Source organism: Dreissena polymorpha, chromosome 2 (genome assembly GCF_020536995.1).
Source record: "Dreissena polymorpha isolate Duluth1 chromosome 2, UMN_Dpol_1.0, whole genome shotgun sequence".
NCBI classification, from domain to species: Eukaryota; Metazoa; Mollusca; class Bivalvia; order Myida; family Dreissenidae; genus Dreissena; species Dreissena polymorpha.
Genome location: NC_068356.1, coordinates 3,387,794 through 3,413,832, shown reverse-complemented (window position 1 = coordinate 3,413,832; position 26,039 = coordinate 3,387,794). Strand labels below are relative to the sequence as shown.

The window sequence follows — 26,039 nt, the reverse complement described above, 5'->3', positions numbered from 1 at the left end:
TCATGATTCATAACTACCCTAACACTATGTTAGCATGTTTAGAGACAACGCGGAAATACGTTGGAACTAGAAGATACAGTGAAATAATGAGTATTTGTTTAAGTTACAAGGGAGATAATTGGATTTCACAACAACGTTATTTCCATTTTCCGGGATCTATTACTAGATACTCGTTCACAGTCGATTATTTATATATAGGGATAAACATATATGTGAACAACCAGATACACAGACAAACAAACAGACATACAAATTACCATTGGAGACTTCGGCGTGTGCGCCTAGCTACGATGCAGAATGAAGCAGACATACTATAAAATCCCCATCCCCCAAAAAGACGATACATTTACAGTTATATACCCCACCCTAACACCGCAACACATCTCCAACGTTGGAACAATTTACATACACAGAAAGGACAGTTACATGAACATTTATTCACAAACATGAAACCATAGTTGTATTTGGGCACGATCCGATCAGGATTCATAAATACCCTAACAATATGTTAGAGACACCGCGGAAATACGTTGGAACTAGAAGATACAGTGAAATTTTTGAGTATTTTTTTATGTTATAAGGGAGATAATACATTTCACAACAACGTTATTTCCATTTTCCGGAATCTATTACTAGATGATACTCGTTCACAGTCGAGTATTTATATATAGGGAGACACATATGTGTGAACAACCAGTTACACAGACAAACAAACAGACATACATATTCCCATTGGTGACATCTGCGTGTACGCTTAGCTACGATGCAGAATGAAGCAGACATGCTATGAAATCCTCATCCCCCAAAAAGGGTTTATTATATATGTCATAAAAAAGCAATACAGGCAAAAGTTCTTCATAAATTGACTACAAACAGGTTAAAAGTAATATATATTGTTATGTAAAATTTCAAACGTCGCTCGGGGAACAATTGCGTAAACATGAGGGTATTTTGCGAAATGGCATAGACCTACAAAGCAATAAACATAAACTCTCACTTTAAAACACAATGCTATTAAAATGTGTATTTGGCAATTTATTGGTCGGTTACCAAATTAGCAAGTGACCCCTTTTTTGAAACGCAGATGACACTTAAACACAAGAAGCTTAACTACGAACAATATAATGATCGCCGCTATGAAACAATGGCAATATAAAATGTGGTTTATAATACCGTTTTGGAGTATAGTTAATAGCTCGAACAAAAGACAAGAAATAGTAAACAAGCTTATATTGAAGCCATTACCTTTTATGTTTTTGTGTTTTAAAATTGAAAATATTCCTTTTTAAAAGCAAAATTCTCCTAATGTTCAAATGACTTCGTATCTTCTTCAGTCGTATTAAGCCAGTGTTACGATAAGACAATGTCACGATGCATCGGAGCTAGACATCTTGGTACAAACGTTACGCTTGACTACATAATATTGTTAAAGCGAGATTATACGATTATGTCCAATGACAATTAATTTATATAAAATGTGTAAAAAAACTTATTAAACATATATTTCAGTATAAATTAAAATAAACGTTTAGAAGAACATGTGTCGAAAAATGCGAAATAAGCCAGATATTTAATTCTGAAATCGAAAATGTCTGTACAGTCGAATTTACCGTCATGTAAATCATGAATGTACGATGTGAATCTAAATTAAGTTTAACGTTTCATTTTAAAATTCTGCAACGATATTTATTCATACGACACACGAACACTAACTAAAAAGACAAATGCTTCTGATTTTTAGCATTATAAATCCCAAGAGATTGGCCCTGATCTTTCGAAGGCAAATTTTCCAAAATTAAAGACGTACCATAAGCTGTCTTTATTTGGACCCTCCCTCCCGAATCCCATGTATTCTATCCATTGTACTAACACGGGCTATTGTCGAAGTGTAGATAACAATATTTTTACCCATCAAACAATTTATTAAACTGATATAAAAATATAACTTTACACAAAAGTGTAAAACAATCTGCATGGCCTCATAATAGGCATTGTAAAATTGATCCGTTTAATCTGCATATACGTATATTTCGAGTCTGCCATAACTATAGGTTTGAATTTCTTTTTGTGGATGACAATTACTATGAAACAATGACCGTGAGTATGGTCATACTACCCAAATAGTTATGTCAAGGTCATACACTAAATTGTTAATTAAAATGTAAAAATATTGTGACCTACATCTTAAAATGAGCTTTCAAATATCATAATATATTGATATTCGAATAAACCATACACAATAAGTTCACCAATATTCCTTACAATGTTCTATGCTCCTTCCTATTTGTGTCTATTTCGTCAGGAATACGGATGATAAAACAAGAAGTCAATTTTTTCTCAAAATAATGGACATTTCGCTGCAAAAAAGTGCATTTCTTATGAATCATTTCAAACGAAAAGATATTTACGAGAGAGTCATATATATTTGACATAGTATTGCACTAAACGTGCATAAAGCAAATGTTCTAAATATACCCTACAAGATAAGTATTGATGCAAAGCATCAAAGAGCGTCGGGAATTTCAGTGTAAAAGGCACTCAATGAAGTTACATGGAACGATTTTTTTCTACTGTAAATATTTATATATTGGCCGATTATGTTAAACAAAATAGAAAAAGATACTGGTATAACCAAATTACCATTATCTATGATGTTGTGTTATAACCCCCAAATAACCAGTATCGATGATTTTGTGTTGTAACCACCAAATATTTCATAGTTCATTTTATTTACATTGGTTTCCTTTTTTTACTGGCATCCGTGTGCAGTTTTCATAAATGGAACAGAACTGTGTAGGTTTTAAAAAATCTGCTTCATCTTGTAAGCGTAATTTCATATTTTTCTCAACTTCAAGGGGAGATGATTCTGAACTTATTCTTACGTTGCTCATTTACGATAGGGATTGAGTACTCATTGATATGAAAACACTGTAAAAGTTTTAATGTGTTAACGACCGCCCCATCCTCTCACACATATATTTCATGGGCATAATAAAAAACAAAAATGGTTACAATAAAATAGCTTTATTTAAACTAAAATGTTTACATCAAAACAAAAAGTTAACATAGAACACAAATAAAATAATTTGATTCTACTGTCGCTCGAACCTTGGGTCTCTCACATGGGAAGCGAGCGTGTAACCACTACACTACGGAACCGCTTGAAAAATCACCTTATTAAGACATTAATAAGCTATTAATAGTCGGTTTAAATGTAAACCCGGAAGTTTAAACGCTGGGTAGTGAGCGGGGTTAAAGGTCCATACCAAAGGGTCCATACCACTGGCAAGATACGGGTCAGACCTCTCACATGTGAAGCCAGCGTGTAACCACTACACTACGGAACCGCTTGAAAAATCACCTTCTAACTAAGCTATTAAGGTAGTGGAAGCCTAATGGGTACTTTTCCAGAAACACTGTTTGTTATTATTTCCACATAGTAAATTTTATATCACAACTAATTGCAAATTTTTTAAACTTTTTACCGGCCGGTTAACTTTTTATACTTGGTTGAATACACCATCCCCTTGACTCGTTTGGTCGATTTCTGTGAATTTACCCTTTATAAAAAATATATAGTTTTTTGTAATGGGATATACATATATTTTGACAATTAACTTAATTAACGTACTCGACTGGATTTTGTTAGTAGATACAGAATTTAAAAGGTGTCATTTAAAGAGAACTGTGCCTTTGATGTCCAATAATATATGCACTTATCTGGATAAAATGGCATAAACGACAACAAATGGTTCAGTGACAAGAAACTTTAATACGTTTTATGTCACTTGTAGTGTGATTAAATGCATATATTGTACATTTTTATTTAACACAACATATTTTCTACACACTGGATGAATTTCATGAAGTTTTACCGTTCCTATCTTAAGAAATTTTACTTTGAGTATGCCTACCCCAATTCATTTTCACGCAATGAATTTAAGTATAAATTTGTATATCACTTCTTTTTGGGGGTTTTCTAGTTGCTTATTAAAAGCTACAGTTATAAACCATGACATGTGAAGAAATTTAGCTAACTTTGAATCAATATTGATATAATAATACATTAACAAGAGCACCGCATAACGGGTGCCACGCTCGGCTACGAAAGCTTGTCAGAATTATTTTTTTAGAGGTCACAGTGACCTTGACCTTTGACCTAGTGACCCAAAATGGGTGTGGCGTGTAGAACTCATCAAGGTGCATCTACATATGAAGTTTCAAAGTTGTAGGTGGAAGTACTGTGATGTTAGAGGCAAAGTTAAAGTTTTATATTAGAGGTCACCGTGACCTTGACCTTTAACCTAGTGACCAAAAAATGGATGTGGTGTGTAGAACTCATCAAGGTGCATGTACATATGAAGTTTCAAAGTTGTAGGTGGAGGCACTATGATGTTAGAGGCAAAGTTAAAGTTTTATATTAGAGGTCACAGTGACCTTGACCTTTGACCTAGTGACCCAAAAAAGGGAGTGACGTGTAAAACTCTCAAGGTGCATGTACATATAAAAGGTTCAAAGTTGTAGGTGGAAGCACTGTGATGTTAGAGGCAAAGTTAAAGTTTTATATTAGAGGTCACAGTGAAATTGACCTTTGACCTAGTGACCCAAAAATGGGAGTGGCGTGTAAAACTCATCAAGGTGCATGTACATATGAAGTTTCAAAGTTGTAGGTGGAAGCACTGTGATGGTAGAGGCAAAATTTAAGTTTTATATTAGGGGTTACAGTGACCTTGACCTTTGACCTAGTGACTCAAAAGTGGGTGTGGCGCGTAGAACTCATCAAGGTGCATGTACATATGAAGTTTCAAAGTTGTAGGTGGAAGCACTTTAATTTTAGAGCTAATGTAAAGGTTTAAGCACGACGGCGGACGTCAGACGACAAAGAGGCTATGACAATACCTCGGAGTTTTCTCCGAAAACAGCCGAGCTAATAATACAATCTTAAGGTCACATAAAGTAAAAAGGCAACATATGAAAACAGGTGCAGTTCACCACAAAATGTCAAAGTTGTCCCAATATTACGTAGCATAAAGATGTATAAGTTATCATGTTTCTTTAAACATGTAGCACAATAATATACAACTTATATTTTAATAAAAACAGCCAGATTAATGACAACTAGATGTACATAATTTAGTATCAGTATAAATCCATTGCGTAATTTTGACTGGCCGCGTGTCATTTGAAAGCCATATTATCTCGTTACGTCACTTATCGTCACTGAAAAACTGACTGATATTAGGGACCACTTCAGATAAAATATTTTTTGCGTTTGTGACTTTTGGTAGTCCCTCATTGTTTTTAGCAATGAAAGTATCCCTAAAGTCATCATCTGCGGAACTAGAAAATATGGCATTCAAACGACACAAGGCCAGTCCATATCCCGCAATGTTTTCAGCTGTTGGTCACTTTAGAGTTCCTCTATGCAACAGCACGTCTAACAGTTTAATGTTCTTTGCCTTTAAGGCTTTTCATGACTTAAACAAACTGAATAATGGATTGCAGTAACAGTAAAGATGTGGGCCGTATTGTCAGTAATTTTACATGTTTTTAGCAAAGATCCCAGTGCTTCAACATCATTAGGAGCACTGTGGGCGTTGCAGGTTGCCTGCAGAACACGTTCACTAGATCTTCCTGTTTGTGTGACTGTCCAGGATACGATTTTTGAAAACCGGCAAAGAGTCAACAAAACTGCTTACACAACTACAAACGTTTCAAAACAGTGTGTGTACAGCAATGCACTTACCGAAATCGGAAAATCAAACCTGCGCCCATTATGAGCAACAAAAAGGCTCTGGGAAACTTTGCAAGCCACATCATACAATCGTGTAGAGAAGTTTTAATTGATACCCTATCAACACTTCCACCATTTACAGGCATTATGCCATGATCATCAACAGAGATGCCAATCACTTTCTGAGCTTCGCAAGAAATTGGCATTGTTGTCTTCACATATGTCGAGAACTTAAAACCCGTCTTCAAATGCACAGCAGCAATCTGAGTAATATCAGGCATTACTGTACCTCGCACTGAAATACAAAATTAAATTCACACAATGCTTATTTCATGAATTGTATAATTCCCCTTTAAGTTTCATTCGAACGCCTTATATGATCGTTGGTTATGAGAAAAATCAATTTTCAGCACAACAAGCACATTACATATTGACAATTCGTTGAACTCAAATTATCGCTTGTTAAAAAAAATCACCATTTATATGAATAGCTCAGAATGTTAATATACCTATGCTCCTTCATAAGATTTATTACTAGAAGTAATGAATTTATTTAAAAAAAATTGTAATATTTGGAATAGCTTTTAATACTTATAATAACAATCACAAATATTTTTAATAATGTGCCTGCCCTTGGGTTCTAACCAAAAATCTTTTTTAAAATGTAATTTTACCAAACTATGAACACAGTGCCTTTAATAAAACAATTATTATTAATATGTTTCATGTTCATCTGGAATAGGAAATAAGAAGACAGTTGATGAGAAAAAATACAAAAAGTTGGCACCAGAATAGTCAATAACATTGTATTAAAAGTTAGGTTTTACACTTACTCCATTTCTTTCTCATAAGCATCAATGGCAGCCTTGTTAGACGACGCAGTTGAGATTTTCTTGATGGCCTCCCTAGCACGAACCTCCATCTTCTTAAGATTTCTATTTGCAATAAGCGTTATGTTTAGAGTGGTTAGGAAGTTATTTACCTTCACCGGCCTGCCCAAACTGACTTTCATTACTGAAAGGAGAATTGAAAATGATAAGAACATGAAAACGAAATAAGGCCGTAGTTACTCAATAATGACGTCACAACGTATTTTCATAGAATCCATACGTATCATCATTACATTATTAAATATCATGAATGAGCAATCAATCGGATTTAACAACACAAATACGAAACTAAATTTGAAAACTGAATATGATGGACACCGGAATGTTTCACACGATAAACAAATATTCACTGGGAATGACACTTGGAATTTTAAGGAGGGGTCTGAAAATGCGAAAGAAGTCCAAAGATCAATGGCAATTGTACACTGATTAAACATTGATAGAAATGGCAGGTCGAAAAATGAAGACATGCATACCTGTTCCAAGCTTGGTATTTACGTCAAAGCATGGCATTTCCCTGGTCTTGAGATGGTGCTGCTTTCCATAAGCAACACGGTTGACTTTTCTACAGTCAGGGTTTTCACAAACAACGTACATATAAACACTGATGCCATTTTGTAGTTCGCCAACAATTTTATATATTGTCAAAGGAATGGGACACAGATTACAAAACTGACCATACTGTAATGTGTTTAGCAAAACCTCCAGCTCAACGAGTCAATAAATCTTCTTCCATCCCCCACCCACTTCTGCTTACTCTCTTCACGCCATTTAGCAAATGCGAATAGCTTTTACGTGAGTCATTTTCACACAAATCGCCATCGCAGAGCTCGGTAAATGATTAATTGTTATCGAAACAAGGTTGTCGATCGGTGTTTGCTTCTTTTTCGATTTTGCAAATCGCTCGCTTTTATTTCGCACTTTCATTTTGCTAAGAAAATGTCAACAACCGTGACGTCATGAACACAAATATTTTATGAAACGAATTAATTTAACTTACATTTGTATTGTATAGTTATTAAATCTTAAAGAGATAAGCAATTTTAACTCTTTAATAAAAAAATACAAATTTATACCGTGTATTTAGTATAATTTCCGGACTTTACCGTAGATATCGCATATAGCCGAAACGCTTTCCGAATACGGCGATATCGATCGACTATTCCCGATCTCACTAGGCACCTTCTGCCTTAATAAGTGACTGTAGTGTAACGGTTATCAATAAAGCAATAAACCGTGTAATCGCTGTCGTCTTGTAAAATTGAAGAAAATACGCGTTAACCAAAACTCGAACAGCAAAAGTCTGCGCTATTGTTAAAAAAAAACACAAAATAAATATATTTTGAGTATGCTTTGTTTTTATACAAAACCAGAAAGTTTCGCGTATTTGCCTAGTCCATGTGATCTTTCCCCTGTGGTCAGTTATTATTTAAAACAGTTAGCTTTGCATTATTGAAAGTAAATGTTGTAATAAATGTAATAGGCACAAATGCAGTACTTATTTACACTAATTTACACAAAAAATCACCACTATGCAAGATATTCTTAAAACAAAAAAATATTTATTGATCCGTAAAATAACTTCCCCTCCCATAAGCGAAAAAAACGCATTACATACTAGTCGCCTCACTCCAGTGCGACGCCAATAAAACACGGCTCAAAAAGTTCACTGTCAGTGTCATAATGGTATCAGCTGATCATAAAAATTTAAACAGTCTTACTTACTCACTTTTTCCGTTTAACCGAAATGATGTTTATATGATTGGATTTGTTTTTCGTTTACATTTGATATCATACACAGGTAGCCCATCGGGATGTATTTTGGTATCAATAACGATCTCAATGTATAAAGGCCATAACGTGTGCATGTCTCTGATTATCTGCTAATTCAAATATTGGAATATTATTAATAAGGCGAGGACGAGCATTACTTTATGTGTTGTTAAAAATATAAGTCCATATGCTTGTGGTGAAGTTTCGTCGGACGGATACGCTGTTTTCTTACATCTCTTGCAATTCGTTACTTGAATTACCACGGCCGTTAATCACGCGCCATCTCTTTTTTTTGATGCATTAATAAAGGAGCCAATGCAGCTTGTGAGGTGGCGCTCAGGCCCGGATGTTTTGAATTTCATAGATAATTGTACAAGGAGATTAGGTTTTATATGTTTTTGAACATAGTTCGCATTATTTTTAAATTCTGGCAATGAAGTGCGATTCAGCGATGATCAATTCATCCAAAAATGATCGGAAGCATACATTCTCAACCAATAAAAAAACGTGAGATCCTTTAAAGGTTGTGGCATGGTGGAGTTTTAAAAAGCATCTCAATGAGTTTTTCCTGTGTGACGAGAAAATTTCCAACAAATTAAATCGTTAACGGCATCAAACGATTGCGTACAACAAACATTAGATGCTGCATGCAAAAAATGGCTTCTTGCCGGCGTGGTAGATAATTTTGCATTTTTCCAAAAGAAATGGAACCAATGCTTAGGAGATGGCGCTAATGATAGGAGGTGGTGCCAATGCAGGGTGAACCAATTAACAGTCGTACCGCATGATGTATTTTTGATAGATAATGTTATTGGTTATATATTGAATTTATTTTTGAACGTACATACGAAGGCCCAAATACAGAACATAAGCACATTCTATAAAAAATAATATGTAGTTTTTTTCAATATATAAGTTATTAACTCAATTAAGAAGACACCAACATAAATAACAAATAGTAGTAGTAGTAATAGTAGTAGTAGTAGTAGTAGTAGCAGTTGAAGTAGAAAATGTAGTAGTAGTAGTAGTAGTAGTAGTAGTAGTAGTAGTAGTAGTAGTAGTAGTAGTAGTAGTAGTAGAAGTATTAGTAGTAGTAGTAGTAGTAGTAGTTGTTGCAGTAGAAGTAGTAGTAGTAGTAGTAGTAGTAGTAGTAGTAGTAGTAGTAGTAGTAGTAGTAGTAGTAGTAGTAGTAGTAGTAGTAGTAGTAGTAGTAGTAGTAGTAGTAGTAGAAGTTGTAATAGTAGTAGTAGTAGTAGTTAGTTGTTGTTGTAGTAGTAGTAGTAGTAGTAGTAGTAGTAGTAGTAGTAGTAGTAGTAGTAGTAGTAGTAGTAGTAGTAGTAGTAGTAGTAGTAGTAGTAGTAGTAGTAGTAGTAGTAGTAGTAGTAGTAGTAGTAGTAGTAGTAGTATTTGTTGTTGTTGTTGTTGTTGTAATAGTTATAGTAATAGTGGTAGTAGTAGTAGTAGTAGTAGTAGTAGTAGTAGTATTAGTTGTAGTAGAAGTAGAAGTTGTAGTAGTAATATAAGTAGTTTTAGAAGTAGTTGTAGTAGTAGTAATAGAAGTAGTAGTAGTAGTTGTAGTAGTAGTAGTAGTAGTAGTAGTAGTAGTAGTAGTAGTAGTAGTAGTAGTAGTAGTTGTAGTAGTAGTAATAGAAGTAGTAGTTTGGCTATGGTATATCATTTGACAGGGCGAGCTGCCTCCACGAAGCGCACGATGAAATCGAGCATCGAGCGTGGGACTACTTGGATTAATTATGCCACGTGCGACTTGTACACAGTCGAAAAGGAGGCGCTTACTAAATTCATGCACGAGTAAATCCAAAATTATATTGTCTCTTTGCCAAACCATTGAAAACATATGCACATGCAGACTGATAATTGTAATTACATGTATAAGGATTGAAACGCTCGTTTTTTCGCGTCATCGATGTAAGTAGGTTAGTTTTGGTATTTAATTCGGCTTAATGCAAATTAGTTCCTCACAAAAAACATGCACATTTTCAACTAGAGACAACTAAACATCTTACATTTAAAAGACCGGAAAGCGCGTTCAAGATAACACTTTAATAGCTGCAGTGATGCATCAAGCAGATACTACAATGGTGAGCATTAAAATACGATTCAATTTCAGATTTAACAAAAGTTGAGCTTCAAATCTTCGCATAGAAGCTGATTATTTTAATTATAAATCCCTAATTCTAAATATCAAATTTAAAAAGATGATTCATAAAACAACATAACAGCTTATGAGTTTCAGTATGTTCTTCAGTTTTTATTCAGAAAAAAGTAAGACAAATGAACTAAAGTTAAGGACATGTCCTTAAACAACAAAAACAAGTAACACAAACAAGAGGGCTAAAAGGCCCTGGATCGCTCACCTGAGGGAATGATATGAAAAGAAAGACGAGTTAAACTCATGTGCAAATAATTTAGAACATTTATATGACAAAGGCTGACTTCAAGTCAAGGTAAAGGTCTCCCAAAGTATTTAATATAAGCATATATAGACAATAACCCGACCCCCTGGTAAACATAGCCCGACCCCCTGGTAGACATGGCCCGACCCCCTGGTAGACATGGTTCCCGACCCCCTGGTAAACATGGCCCGACCCCCTGGTAGACATGGTCCGACCCCCTGGTAGACATGGCCCGACCCCCTGGTAGACATGGTCCGACGCCCTTGTAGACATGGTTACCCGACCCCCTGGTAGACATGGCCCGACCCCCTGGTAGACATGGTTACCCCACCCCCTGGTTGACATGGTCCGACCCCCTGGTAGACATGGCCCGACCCCCTGGTAGACATGGTTACCCGACCCCCTGGTAGACATGGTCCGATCCCCTGGTAGACATGGCCCGACCCCCTGGTAGACATGGTTTTTAATACTGATTGACCAGAACCATTTTACAACTCATAAGTGTCAAGGAAACAAAAGTTTTGACCAAAGTTCATGAAGATTGGGCTAAAATTGGATGCATGTATGTATGTACATATGTGACCATGTGCGCATCTTGGCACTTCTTTATTTTTTTAATACAATACATCAATTAGTGGCTGCGGAGTGCAGAAACCTAAAAGATTATACCTTATAGTGCCTATGGCATTAAAGGGCAATAACTCATCGAATCAGAATGATTAACATTGACATGAATAACATTGTTTTGTAGTTTTATTCAAATGCTTTCAGAATTATAGAAATGGTTAAAGCTAAAAAAACAACAACATTTGAACGTCAATCATTTGGAGAAAAATATATCATAAACATACAAATATTGCTGTCAATAACACATCGAATCAGAATGATTACATTGACATGAATAACAGTGTTTTGTACTTTCCTTCAAATGGTTTGAGAATTATAGAAATGGTTAAAGTTGAATAAAGAAGAGCTGTCTCCATAGAATAACATATGCCCCCGAAAAATGCTTTGACAGAAGTTATTAGATTTTTTCGAGACCTAAACGCTGATCTTGAACCTTAACGCGGACCCTTAGTTCAAGGTCAAGGTCAAGTCAAAGTGGTCAAAAATTGTGGGCGTATGATAAGGTCTTGTCCATATACACATGTTTACCAAATATGAAGGTTACATCGGAAGCGACATAGAAGTTATGAGCATTTTTTGAAACCCTAACGCAGATTTTGAAACCCAAACGCCGGCCCTAAGTTCAAGGTCAAGGTCAAAGGGGTCAAAGTGTGTGTGCGTATGGAAAGGCCTTGTACATATACACATGCATACCAAATATGAAGGTTACATCTGAAAGTACTGAAGTACGATCAATAGAACATTTGCGTTAAAAACTGAACTTTAAATGAGCAAAAATAAACAAAACAATATAGCACAATACAAACTTAACTCAAATGTTATTTCACAGTAAGTCGATATAAACAAATAACCAATCCGGCATGACCATATTATTTGGGTACCATATACGCTTCCATAATTTTTAAACAACGCCCTTTGTCCACATAAATTATATCGACTCCTTTACTTATATCGCGACATAATGTCATCAAGATATATGCCGTCATACAGTAAACAACACAGAAATAGTTAAATTTACATGACGGCTAGGTTCAAATATCTTCAGAGATTTAGGCTCTGATGCCAACATGCGGGTTGTTTAAGTCTTGACAACTTATCTTATGTCGACAAAACAACATAATTTTAGGCGTCATGCTCTTTTGAAAATGACTTGCCATCGTAGTTTTAGTCGACACGATGAGTTATTTTTGACGACATGGCACCCTTTTTATATCATGCCGTCATAGAATGTTGACATCATCACAGTATCAGGGTGTACCATATAAGTTTCCATACTTCAATATATATTAGACCGGTGCAAATGTGATATAGGTGTGGTCAAGTTGACATGAGGTTGATTCAAGTTTACATTATGTTGCGTCAGAGCGCATCCGATTGAGTTAATTCGGAATAAGTTTATATCAAACGTAATACATATTGAGTGATATTGTATGTATTTTTTTCAAGTCATTGATGTGTGATTAAGTGTTCTGGTATTAAAATTTAAAGTCAATCACAATTGCTTTACCACTGTTCTATTGTTCTATGAACCAAACATAAAGCAATACTTCCATTGCAGTGAATCATATTGGCCAATCAAGGACGCAATATTAAAATACACTGAGTTAACTTAAACTAAATACCATTAGGATTTGTCATACTTTTGCCAACCTAATACCAATACCTATTCCAAATTATTTGAAACAAGCATAATGACATCTTGGCTTCAAAAATATAATGTAAAATTTCAAACGTATTATTATACTCCTTTTACACAACATAATACTACCTTGAATACAACTTTTACTAACTTGACTTAACAAATAGAAAAATTTGCTCAAAGCCAATACAAGTTGACCGATAATAATATAAACTTGACTTATAACAAGAAATATCTTCAAAAAAAAGATATTCGGAGAATAACTTGATTAAAAAAATTAAGGAAGACAATGTTCGTCTGTTAAGAATGAAATTAAAAACACATCTTCAATTGTTGTTGTTTTCACTTGTTAGTCGCATTCCATCGCATTAAATGTTTGTTATGTGTGCCACATCATACGCGTCCTCATTTCGCTATTTACATTTGAGGAAGACGCAGTTTTCTTTCCACATAACCTAGTCACACATTTAGTGCAGCGTTAAGTGAAAATATGTTTGAAGGCTTATTCGACCAGCGCAGCTCAAGCCCAGCACGCGCAACTGACCAGGCTGAGGTTGATTTGGCGCATACTTCATAAGACCCATTTTAGCATGACGGCGTTAGATGAATTTCATAGTGTCTTGTAAATTTAACATCTAAACTCGAACATTTGAATATACAATGCAATAGGCCAGACAATGCAATTGATAATACACCGATACATTTCGGTAGCCTTTTCTGGATGACATGAACGATGTCTAGACCGGCTTACCTTCAACGTCACACAATGATTTAAAACGATTTCCCTCTTTTTATGACTTCATTCGTTGTCGGTACTTTTTCCTCACAATGTATTTTTTCCCCGAAAATGCATGCCATTTTATATCGTGATATCAATACTTAGTTATCAACATAAGGTGTTTTAATATCGATAGTCCATTTTGTCTTCCGCTGACGATATACTGACCGAAAACTGACCCTAAAATTCTTCGAGAATGAATTTGTTCTGTGGCTGTTACAGTGTCACGTTTTATGTCTGCGTGTCGTAGAAACATACAGAGAGTAGCCCTGATTTCTCTTCACTATGCAGTTTTACATCATATAGCTGCACAAAGTCAGAGTAATGTCGCCAATGTTCTGTGAGATTAACTACCTAAAATAAGCCAATATTTTCATTCCGGTATTGTGGCGGACATTTTCCGAACATGTAATAAGTTGTTGAGGTGAATAGCTGGGTTAAAAAGCTACGCCGATAAAACAAACCTACTTGACTCAACTAAATGCCAATCAAACTCAGTCTTTCAACAAATGGCGTTGCATAGATGACGTCTCGACGAAGTCGGCGATTGTTGTATGCTATAGTTCAAGTTCCTATAACAACATGATTTATTCTATTTAATAAAAAAGTCAATATAACATTTTTCTTTCTTGTTTAGAAAATATATACAGGAAGTGGTAAATACGGTTACCTGAGTTTTCCATAGGTTGCCTTTTATATAAAATATCAGACAGATTTGGTTAAACCTAGGTCGGGTTTCAATGCCACTCAACTAACTAATGCGATCTATCTTGTGTCAATGTGTCGTACATAAGTTTTGTTAGTTATAAATAGAGCAACTGTCTGGAACCAGCAATAAAAAAAGTTTGACGAAAATTGAAACGACTTATTTTTGTACAAGTTTGCGCACAATAAGGTCGAGTCCATGACAATGCGGACTATTTATAGTTTTAAGCATGTGGCACGATAATTAATCAGTGCAGATACAGTTAAATATAAATCGTTTACTCACGTTTGCGGAGTCAACGGTATCTTTCAAAGTCATATACACATGTACATGTATATAGAAGTAACATAATCAATATGTAAGCACCATTCAGTAAATATATAATAGTAACCGCTGAATTAAAATATATCATACACACTGAAAAACATATAACATTATTAAAAAAGGTGATCGGAATATGTATCAACTTGTAATTTTCTGCCATGCTGATTTTTATGTAAAAAAAGGTAGCTTAGATTAGGTAACCTTCATAATTGTATGCCTGCTTACTAATTGAGTTTGAATCCGGGAATGGAATTGCCTTTTATCACGAAACTATACTGATATCGTTCAAACAGATAGGTGGGGAATACAATTTAATTATTTAATAATTTGAAGAACATCATGATACTAATGTATAATTCATCATTTGCGGTAAAACAATGAATACGATTCATTACGAAAAAACAATTTGATTTCAGTTTGCTATACAAATAAGAAAAAGCAAATACAGAAACCATGTTTTTTACAAACAAGTAGTAAATAACTCCGCAAATGCTCTTTATGTTTAAAAAATGGAATGTTGTTTTATAAAAACAATTTCATTTCTATCATAATTGGATGGGTTGTGTGAGAAATAAAAAAATACTGCCCTATTGTTTTGTAAAAATATCATGCTCAGCAAGAGCTTAAAGGTTCTATTATATTTCTGCCAATTAATAACACCCTTTAATACATCTATGTTTATAAGACAATGCAGTTCGTACAGCACAAATCAATACAAAGCTAAATGCTTTGCAATAAAATATTACAATAGAAAGACGGCATAACCAACGCTTGTGCACAATTGGGAACGCTGTCTTTCACAGATGTCTATGCGCTCACGACCTTAATTGGCCTTTACGAATTCAGATAGTAATTATAATAACGTTGCTCAGGTCTTGTTCCATTTTATTAGACTTGTCGTGAAAGATTTAACGTGTGAGACAATTAGTACAATGTTTCCTATGGAAACAGCCATGTTCTTGAGAGTCGCATGTTTAGCTCTTTTACAACTGACATTTTACAGAGGTAGGCTATAACGTTTCTTGTTTGGTATCATTTGTGAATGTTATTTGAAACAATGACTGACAGTTTTAAATGCATACATATTTTCATATGTACATACCAAACAATAACTTTAAATTCCTATTTTTCAAGCTTCGTGTTTCTATCTAGAATACGCTATGAGTTCACTCACAAACACAAAACCTTTATTGTCTAAAGCGGCAATTATGATTATGTGAAAATAAAGGCAATATTTAATGTCAGTTTTCAGCTTTTATATAAAATAGATGAATCAGACACCGTGCGTCTACTCTTTTTTTTAAATATTACATGCAACAACATATTTTCGGATGAAAACATTATAAGGTTGCGATAACCGTACAATTGCATTACTTAGTGTACCATTATCAAAGTGTTATAAAAATCATAGTTAAATAAAATTTTCAAAACCAATTTATAACAAGATTTTTAGTTGATCGGTACAATAAATACTTTTTTTACTGTTTGCGGTAAATTGATATTTTAAATTGAATAATTAATAGCTAATTATATATTTTGATAAATGATTCTATGTTCAATAATAAAGTGTGGTCGCTTTGAGTAAAAAATACATGCTTATTGGGTTTTATTTAATGGCTTATTTCTTTCATCGTTTTAAGTGGATGTTTACAGTCAGTTGGACACGTTGTTGTAAAGTCTCTAGTTACATTAAATTATGAGTTAATTTGTACAAAACGCAGTATTGGTTACGTCATCACCGAAGATATTTTAATGTGGGTGACATAACGTGCAGTTTATCTAGTATGGATGTCTGTTAACCGATATATTATCAATTGAAAACGTCCCCTTATAAGTTATTATTGCTCGGCTGCGCATGCGGTTCGGCTAGTCTTTTAACCGGTTTAAAGGCGTTTACACCAGTTGTTTTTGTTTCATTGATTAAAGTAAAGTATTTGTGTTGAATATATCGTGTTGCATTGTATAGGCAAATTGGTAACTTGCAATGAATTAAAGACTTCTGGAAGCTAACAACATGTATTTGTAACTAGCTATATTTTTTATTGAGTTCATTTGTTTTATGTAATTGATTGTGAGCGATTGAAGTGTACGTTGGAAAATTATTATTATTATTATTATGCTCTGATGTGCATTCTTTCATTGACTGGTCATATAAAATATAAATAGTTCTTGGCAAAGTACAAGGTTTGTCACTCCATAAACCCCGTTTAAACTCCCAATGCTGTGCGTTGACCGCTCCAAGCAGTATACATACGTTCAAATAGGATGCGTATGTTCACAACTATAATTAAGGAGAACACACTTAAATAGAGGCGAATATCATGCGATGACTCGCGAGACAATTATAGCCGTTACAAAGTTATAATGGATTCTTTATTTGAAAGTATTTACAAACATAGCAGTTAAATATGTAAGAGTAATAATGAAAGTGGCATTCTCAAATATTGTATAGCAAATCGACTCCCTTTATCTATTATATTAAAAACTTAACATCCAATGAAAGAATTCTTGAATGTCAAATGGACAATAATATTGTATTAATTAAAACTTCACTTAAATGCAACTTGTGGTTGATATTTGGAAAGATCGTATGCAGACTGGATTTTTTTAATGTTTTGAAGAATTAATTTAATTTCCAAAATGTCAATGTACTGTTCAAAATGCAGAGCTGTCTCATTCCCCTGCGTGCTTTTGCCTTTAAAACACCAATAGAGAAACACAAGTGCCGGCAGACTAACGGATCAACCAAACGTCATCAAACTAACATTCGTCTTCTTCGGACGTTATTATGTCCTTTATTCGCAATAATACAAGTGAAAAAGTAGATAAGAATTAAGTATTTCTATACGACTGCACTGAAACTGTCGGTATTTCCAGTTGTTAGTTACATGCGAATATTATTTATTAAAGCTGGCTGAATGAAAGGAGAATGTCAGTGAATATTTACCTTACAATGTCACTCGAAATAATTTCACTCTGGCTTTGTGTCAAGTGTTTGATAATATTTCATTTTTACCAACATATGGCCATTCGCATCTTATCAGTATACATTAAACGGTTAGTCAATACAGGGCAACTACAATAAAATGCAATAACACTATTAATTTTATGCTTTCCAGTGGTTTATAGGGAAATATCATTGAAATAAAAATGATATTTCACTGTGTCAAACAGTGAAAAATAACAGTAAAAAATACCGATATTTTTCACTGTTTTACTGTGAAATGACGTCATTTTTTCGACGAAATGACGTCATCATTCCAGCGAAATTCTCCGGTTAAACTCTTTTACAATGTAAATTCCGGATTTTTGCAACTAAGTAGCATTACAGTAGTCTCCCATTCGGATAGGTATTGCTCACTTCAAGTCTGTTAGAAGTACACAGCGCAAAAAGTAAACAATGGGAAAATTATATTGTTGTATGCCTGAATGTCAAAATTGTTGGGGAAAAGTTGGCAAATATGGCAAGCCTGTAACGCTGCGCAAATTGCCAAGTAATCATGCTACGAAAACCGCATGGGTTAGAGCTATAAGCAGGCGAGATTCGAAGCCAACCGGGTAAGTATCATTAGTGTACCGACATCTTATATGTCGATGTACATAAATATCGTATTTGTAGGAGTAGTACACCATGTACATGGCAAGCAAAATTATTACAAACATTTTGTTATGTGTTAATCGGGTTATAAACTAATAAAATTTGGTTAAATATGGCCTAATTTGTTGACATTTTGCACCATGATTTGCTAATCTTAAATTTAAATTATTAATTTGAGCAGATTGACATTGAATATTTATGTTACCGGACCACACCAATCTGAATATCAACAATCAGCTCCTCTATTCCGTGAATGCCTTAAATTGTAATGTAATGAACTTAAATGGCATTTATAATAAAACCGTTTTCTTAATAATACAACATAGGGTTTTTGTTTTATATTGATTGGTGGTACAATTTCTGTGGATTAAACATCAACACCCTGCCCCACTGTGTACATTAAATTATTTGCCATGTTTCGCACAAACTAGCATTTTACATTTATCTCTGTGACAAATTTAAGGAGCTCTGACTGTTTTTTTTCAGTATTAAGTTAAACCCTTTTGTGTATATTGATGTTGCAGATACATCAGGGTATGCTCTTATCATTTGTGGATGGAATTTGTCCAACCTCCATGAACAGAAACAAGGTGCCAACAAAATACCTTGCACAGAAGATCCTTTCTACCAAGAAAGTATAGACATGTAAATCTCTAATAAAGGTGATTAATAGCTGTTTCAGCCTTTCAACCTATTTTAAATAATTTATGCACCTCATGCTTTTCACAGTATGTGAAGATTATAAAATGCATGCATAATACATATGCATTCCAAATTAATTATAGACCACACAGTCTTTACTAAAACATTGCAAAAGAAAATAATGCAAAACAACAACAGTTAAATGTATGTTATATGAAGACACTAAGACCATACATATTTATGCATGTATTAGGGGTATTCCACTACGACCCGATCACCCACGATTTGTCCCGATTTCCAATATTTTGAGGTCGGGGACATTCGTAACTCAATCGGCGAAGGTCCTAACTCATTCGTAGCTAGTCGCGGGCGAGTCGTGAGCTCCCAACAAATCGCGGCCAGTTTTTAAACGTGTTTAAAATTTGACCAAGACCTCCAAGACTTAATTTAATCGCAGTCGATTCGTAACAGTGTCGTAGTGCGTTCTTGGGCGTCGTAATGGACTCTTAGGTAATTCGTGACTCAATCGGGGAATCGGTGATCACGTGATCTGTCTACGAATTATTTACGACTTTGTCAAGACTCTCAAGAGTTCACCCCGATTGAGTTGCGAGCCCGCTAAGATTCTCGCGATTTAGTTACGAAACAGTTACGATTTTGTAAAGAATGATAAAGAATTAATATTTTTCCATCATGTTTTGTTGTCGAATAACCCACAGTAAGGAGTATAGATGCGTAGGAATTAAATTACTGTTGGTTATTCGACAACAAGCCATCATTTAAAAATATTATTCTATTCTTACACGATTCTGATGGATTTGCTTGAAGCTTTAGGACGTGACCTATATTTTTCAATACTCCGCCCTTCTTAGTACAAAGTTCACTATTTAGTGAAGTCATTGCATTGTACAAACATTTGACGTCGTTTTCATTCATAAATATTTTGCAAATTACGTAACTTTCATTGAGAACAACACTCATAGAAACTAAATGACGTCACACGTGTTACTTCTTCTGAAAAGCTGACATGCTATAAATGTTTTCTTAATTACGTTTCTTAACAAACAAATTCTTAGCAGGCGTGGTCATGCCACTTATCACCAAGTATACAATGTGTTGTTTCATTACATTTATATACGTGCTACATTTTTTTACATTTCTTTAAGAGCGGGATTTAAGCACGTGCATTTGACTGCAGTATTTTATTTATTTATTCGGAACTATTTTCGAAACATTAAGCTCCGCTCATAATTTATTGCAGAATAACCCACACTTTATTTCCTTCTTTGTCTATAGAAAACAAGTCGCGTGCCGTGTTAGAATCAATATCAGTAGATATTGGCGCCGAATTCATGGGTGCGTTCGGTGAGGTCCTAGCTTAGTCGTGACCGATCTGCATCGTTCGTAGTACAGTCGCAGTAGATTCTTACACATCGTAGTGAAGTCGCGACCCTATTCGCAAGACTTCAACCGAACCCCACGATTCGTCGTAACTCAATCGTACCACTGTCGTAACTGAATCGCAGACTGTCACGAGTCTTCCCGATTCAATAAATGTGAGAAATCGTAGCGAATCGTGGGCTTGTTTTCGTAGTGGAATAGGGCCATATGTAGCAATATTATTCAATAACATTTCACAACATCAAACCCTTATTTTTTAGCTTATCACCTAGGCTTAATATACACTTGGTTATTTGAACTTAAGTATGAGGTACCTCCTGTGTATTTAAACTGTATTTTTTATCTGCATTTAATCAGTATATTTGTTTGTTGTTGTATTTACATAAAATGTACAGAAACATGCATTTATATATCTTACTATTACTTTTTTAAAGGTGTTTGAAAGTGCTGATCAGTCCTGATCAAGTCCACAGAGTAAGAGTCATTTCTGGGATCAGATTCAATCATTTCATGGGTAATGATATCAATATTTATTGTCCCAAAAATGTCAGGCTATTTATTCTTTAGGCCAGTTTAGGGTTTGGCATTTTTGTATCTATTAATGATAAATATAATTTTAACTTAACATGCCTTTATTTAAAGATAAAATGGAAGTGAATTGTTTTTGTCAGAACAAAACATAACGTACTTTCTGTGGAAGGACTAAGCAATTAACATTAACTTAAGTTGAAAACATTCAAATAAACATTAAGATGTATGTATTGATAATAATGAACTTATTTATTCTAGCTAGATTGCATCCAAAGCCTTAGGCATATTGAGATACGCTCAAGTCTGTTTCCTGGGAAGAACCAGTACATGGTGTATTTGGAAAGATCATGAGAACGCTCCCCAAGTAGGGATCAAACCTGCGGCCTTCCAATGGCTAGACAGGCACCATATCTACAATGCCACAGCAAGATTGTTAAAAGATACAATATATATATAATATACATAAAATTTATGTATTTCAGCTATGCCAAGTCACATGCTGATGACACCAGTGTCGGTGATGAAAGCTCTGGAAGTGTCGATGTTCAGGCATCTCCTGACAAGCATAAAATCTCTACATTTACCGAAAGACCAGAAATAACCATCAAAGCCATTAATGCCTCAGACAATAAAATCATGTTTTATACTGGCTAGGCAACTTTCTTTTTTTAATTCTTTGTTTTTGACATTCATTAAATTTGGTGCCGACAAGTAATGTACTGAAAAACTGAACACTGTTAAGATTGAGACAGGGCGTAAAAGAAGGTTAAGACTTGTTGATGAGTTTCAATGACATAGTAAACAAATGATTTGATGCAACATAATAACTCTTCATTACTAGTACTGTATTGATAAATAGAACATTTTTTAAATTTTGAATGAGTTTTAACTTTTCATTGTGTTTTTGTTACTTGAGTGCTATGTACAGTCACATGTTACAGTAAAATATACTTTCAAATCACATATATCACAGACCATATAAGTATATATTGATATATGTATCACAACAGTCCATCTTCATTTCCCATTTTATCAAAACTAAACAATAGCAATGTTTATAAATAATGAACCATCAAAGACTTAGAATAATATGAAAATATTTTTCATTTTTATTGTGCCCGGATGAAATTGTAAGTGTATTTCTTGGATTTCAATTTAAAAGAGTTTTCAGGTAACTGTAAGAAACTGACATTTATTTTGGTTCATTATAAATGTACATATGTCTTATTAGATAATTTTGCAGACAATTCTCAAAATTAAGGGTTAAAGAGATATTGCTCATTTTGAGAATTTTCCTTTTTTACCATAATTATTCCTACCATAGGTATTATAAAGCTATTTCTCCTTTATATTGTTTAGTAAATAGTTTAAGAACATTATATAGAAACCTTTTAACTCTGTTGTGCAGACATGATTTGAACCATATTGCTGAATGAAAAAAATAATCATATAAAGCAATTACTACATCTGTTACAATGTTTTCAATACTAACAACAGCTCAAATAGAATTGAACTAAATAAAACTTCCCCCAGATTTGCAATGCAAATGTAAAATGTAACAAATTCTTCGATGAAAAAGACAATATAATAGCAATTCTCTATTTAACTAAGGTCACTTTGTATATATGTCGAACAAAAAAAGACATTCATTGTAAATATTCATAAAAAAATAATGCAAGCAATTTAATATCACGTGATTAAATCATTAACAGTAAGATGCCTTAATATTAACCGACTGGAAATGAAATCAGAATCTTAAAGCAAGCAAATGATTCAGCAAGTACTGTATCCGAAGAAGAACCCGGTCAATTAATTTTGTCAGTGGACTGTGAAAATAAACAACACAACACTGAACTATTATTATTCACAACACTCTCATACAGTATTGTAAAGAAAATATATTTATAAAAAAAAAACAGTTCAAAAACATCATAATTTATTAATCGTAAAATCCAGAAATTTACTCTAAACTGGTATGAAATTGCGGTTAAAACAAATGTTTCCAGAAACTGATCGTCAAGTGTGACAGTGACAGAAGAATATCGATCAATATTAAAGAATAAACCCACATTAATGAGGTGTATCAATAAACGAAATAGCTTACAGAAACGTTATAAATGTTAGGTATCAATTCAATAATGCAACAGGCACAGTTTTAAAAGCAGAAAGCTATTACCAGTGTTTCTAAACTTTTACTGATGAAAAGATCGGTGTCGCAAAATTACAGCATTAAACTATTAATGTACACAAACTAAAACTATAACTATATCAATCAATGAAGAAATAACTGTATACGTTAAATTTTAATTGAAATGAACAGTAAATATTACGATTTTAGAGATCTGAGATGCAGACCGTATTTTCGTATGATTTGTTCACTTTTTACCCGATAACTACCCGAATGGGAGACAACTAAAGTTCGCCCTTACTTTCGAAAAGACCGAATAAACGTTGAAAAACAATCATAAAATATAAAAAAAATTGTTCGATTCGGTGGAATACCGATTTTAATTCACTCGTGATCATAAAAAAAAATATTTTTATTATCACTCGTGAAATAAAATCGATATTCCACCGATTCCAACAAATATCCTCTATATGTATGTAAGTGTTCACAATGCAGAAGATATGGCACTAGTTCCACTCAACACCAGATAACTAAATATGTGTAGTCCAATTTGATCATACTAATGAAGTCAATATACACTAAAATAAGCATTACTTTATACAAATATTTGAAACATGTTACCAATACATCGTACAAAAGCATTAAATAACTGAACAGAAAATGAAATGTGTTTAATATAACTACTCGTGAAATTATAATGCTACCTATCACTGAATTCTAATTTTATTTTATACACTTCGTATAGCTAAGTGCTATAAGCAACACGTTTAATACTTTGTGGTTATTTTTTACGTATTTAGCGTTTCATTAATTAGTGCATAAACTAGTCATATGTAATAACAGTCACCAACTGATACGCACAAAGCAATACAAATTTTTTCGCAGAAACAACATACTAAATGGATGACATTTGTCATTTACATGTGAGAATTTGCCATTTATATTTTGCTGATTTTCATACTATTTCGGTTTCTTACGTTTTACTGTATTAATCGTTCAAAGAAATTTACGACGTGTTTATATGTTTATACTATGTTTATCGTAATGTTTGATATCTCTGTTGGTCTATAATCTACTGATATCATCTTTGTTTTTATAACCTAATAACTCCTATATTTCGTTTCAATAGTTATCGGTAACTATATGCGGATCGTTTCTGTTTATGTTCATTTACAGAGAAAGTATGATGTGTTTATATGCGTATACTATGTGTGTCGTTATGTTTTATATCTCTGTTGCTATGTATTTTTCTGACATCATCTTTGTTTTAATTACCGAATAAGTTATATATCTCGCTTTGATAGGGCTTACTGATTGGTAACTATATGTTGATCGCTTCTGCTTAAAGGGGCATTTTCACAGATTTTGATAGAAAGATAGATTGCTAGATTTATTTCAATATAGTACAAAAACATGGGAACCATACTGGTACCAACAATACAATTAAAATATAACATATCGATTTATAAATATAAATATAATGTATACATATAAAGATTTATACAAATAATTAATTAATAAATAAATGACTTATAATGTTCCATATTAGTAACATCAATATCAAGGATAACACAAAAAGGGGAATACACCCCTTATTTCCATTGTGGTCCTCAATAGTGGTCTTACGTAGAGAGGTTTAAAATAATTTTACACTTAAATATAAAGTGATAGGTATGGAGCAAAAGCACATATGAAATTTCTTCATAAAAAAAATAAATTACATTACCTAAGTTGAAAGACTTAAAAGACTACAATACTAATTAATACTGACAGGAACACAAGACAATTTGGCACAATATTTACCTACGAAATCATATCACAGTATTGCAAAACATCTAGTAAACAATTAACTAAAAATGGTAATAACTTTACAAATTAAAATATTGATCTCTAGTTGCTTTTTTAAACTGAGCAAGCCTGCACAGATTCCTTATATCAGTAGGAAGAGAGTTCCATAGGTAAGACCCAACATAGGAAAATGTCTTAGATCCAAAGCCCTTAGCAGGTGGGGGCTGGAAAGATCCCTTTTCTCTGGATCTTGTATTGTACGAATGGACAGTTTCTGAAGGTTTAAAATATTTACCCATATAATCAGGACTTAGACCTTTCCTTGATTTATAAACATGACACAATGTAATTTGCTCAACTCTTTTATTAACAGGTAACCAAAAGAGGGGCTTAACGTGACTGTGTTCAATATGTGACCTATTACCTAAATTAAGAACAAATCTAATTAGTTTATTTTGAGTGGCCTGTAGCTTGTCCTTCCAGAATATGGTGAGTCCATAATACCAAGACCAACAAGCATAATCAAAATGACATTGGATCAGAGAAAGTACCAAAAGTCTTTTAGTATGGATTGTAAGATAATCTGACTTTCTATACATGAATTTTAACCTTGAATTAGCCTTATTGATTTCGGCATGTATTAAAGTTTGTCATTAAATGCTTGATATTGATAAATGTAAACATTGGATTTAAAACGCTCCAGTAAAAAACAAGTATAAAATTAAAGGAAGAATAACAAGTAACCCTAAACTGGGCTTGAGCCACTGACCCCTGGAGTAAAAGTCTATTGCTTAGACCACTCGGCCATCCGTGCTCATACAATCAGTGATGTAGTTTACCCTTTAGTTTACAATCCTCGTAGTATCACAAAATATAACGACAGCAACAGACCTCTCCAAATTATTCAATCGTTTCGCATTGCAACGCTTTATAATTGTCAGGATTTAAATCGTCAAAAGATGCATATATTGGATATTTTAAAGCATAGTAAATATTCAGTATTAATGTTTCCTAAAAAATATAATAACTTCAACGACAATTTACGAACCTGAAACATTTTTTTTAA

The 26,039-nt window shown here is 33.7% G+C and overlaps 2 protein-coding genes across 2 annotated transcripts in view; both read left to right on the top strand.

The window, feature by feature from the left end:
* The window catches only part of LOC127865638 (adhesive plaque matrix protein 2-like), a 108,268-nt gene that overhangs the window by 31,179 nt on the left and 51,050 nt on the right, over window positions 1-26,039 (top strand). The window lies entirely within an intron of this gene.
* LOC127865639 (neurogenic locus Notch protein-like) overlaps window positions 15,780-26,039 on the top strand; it is a 17,932-nt gene continuing 7,672 nt past the window's right edge. The window contains exon 1 of the mRNA XM_052405552.1: window positions 15,780-15,890. Within this exon, the coding sequence (XP_052261512.1) occupies window positions 15,818-15,890 (73 nt within the window). The 5' untranslated portion in view covers window positions 15,780-15,817. The remainder of the gene's footprint in view (window positions 15,891-26,039) is intronic.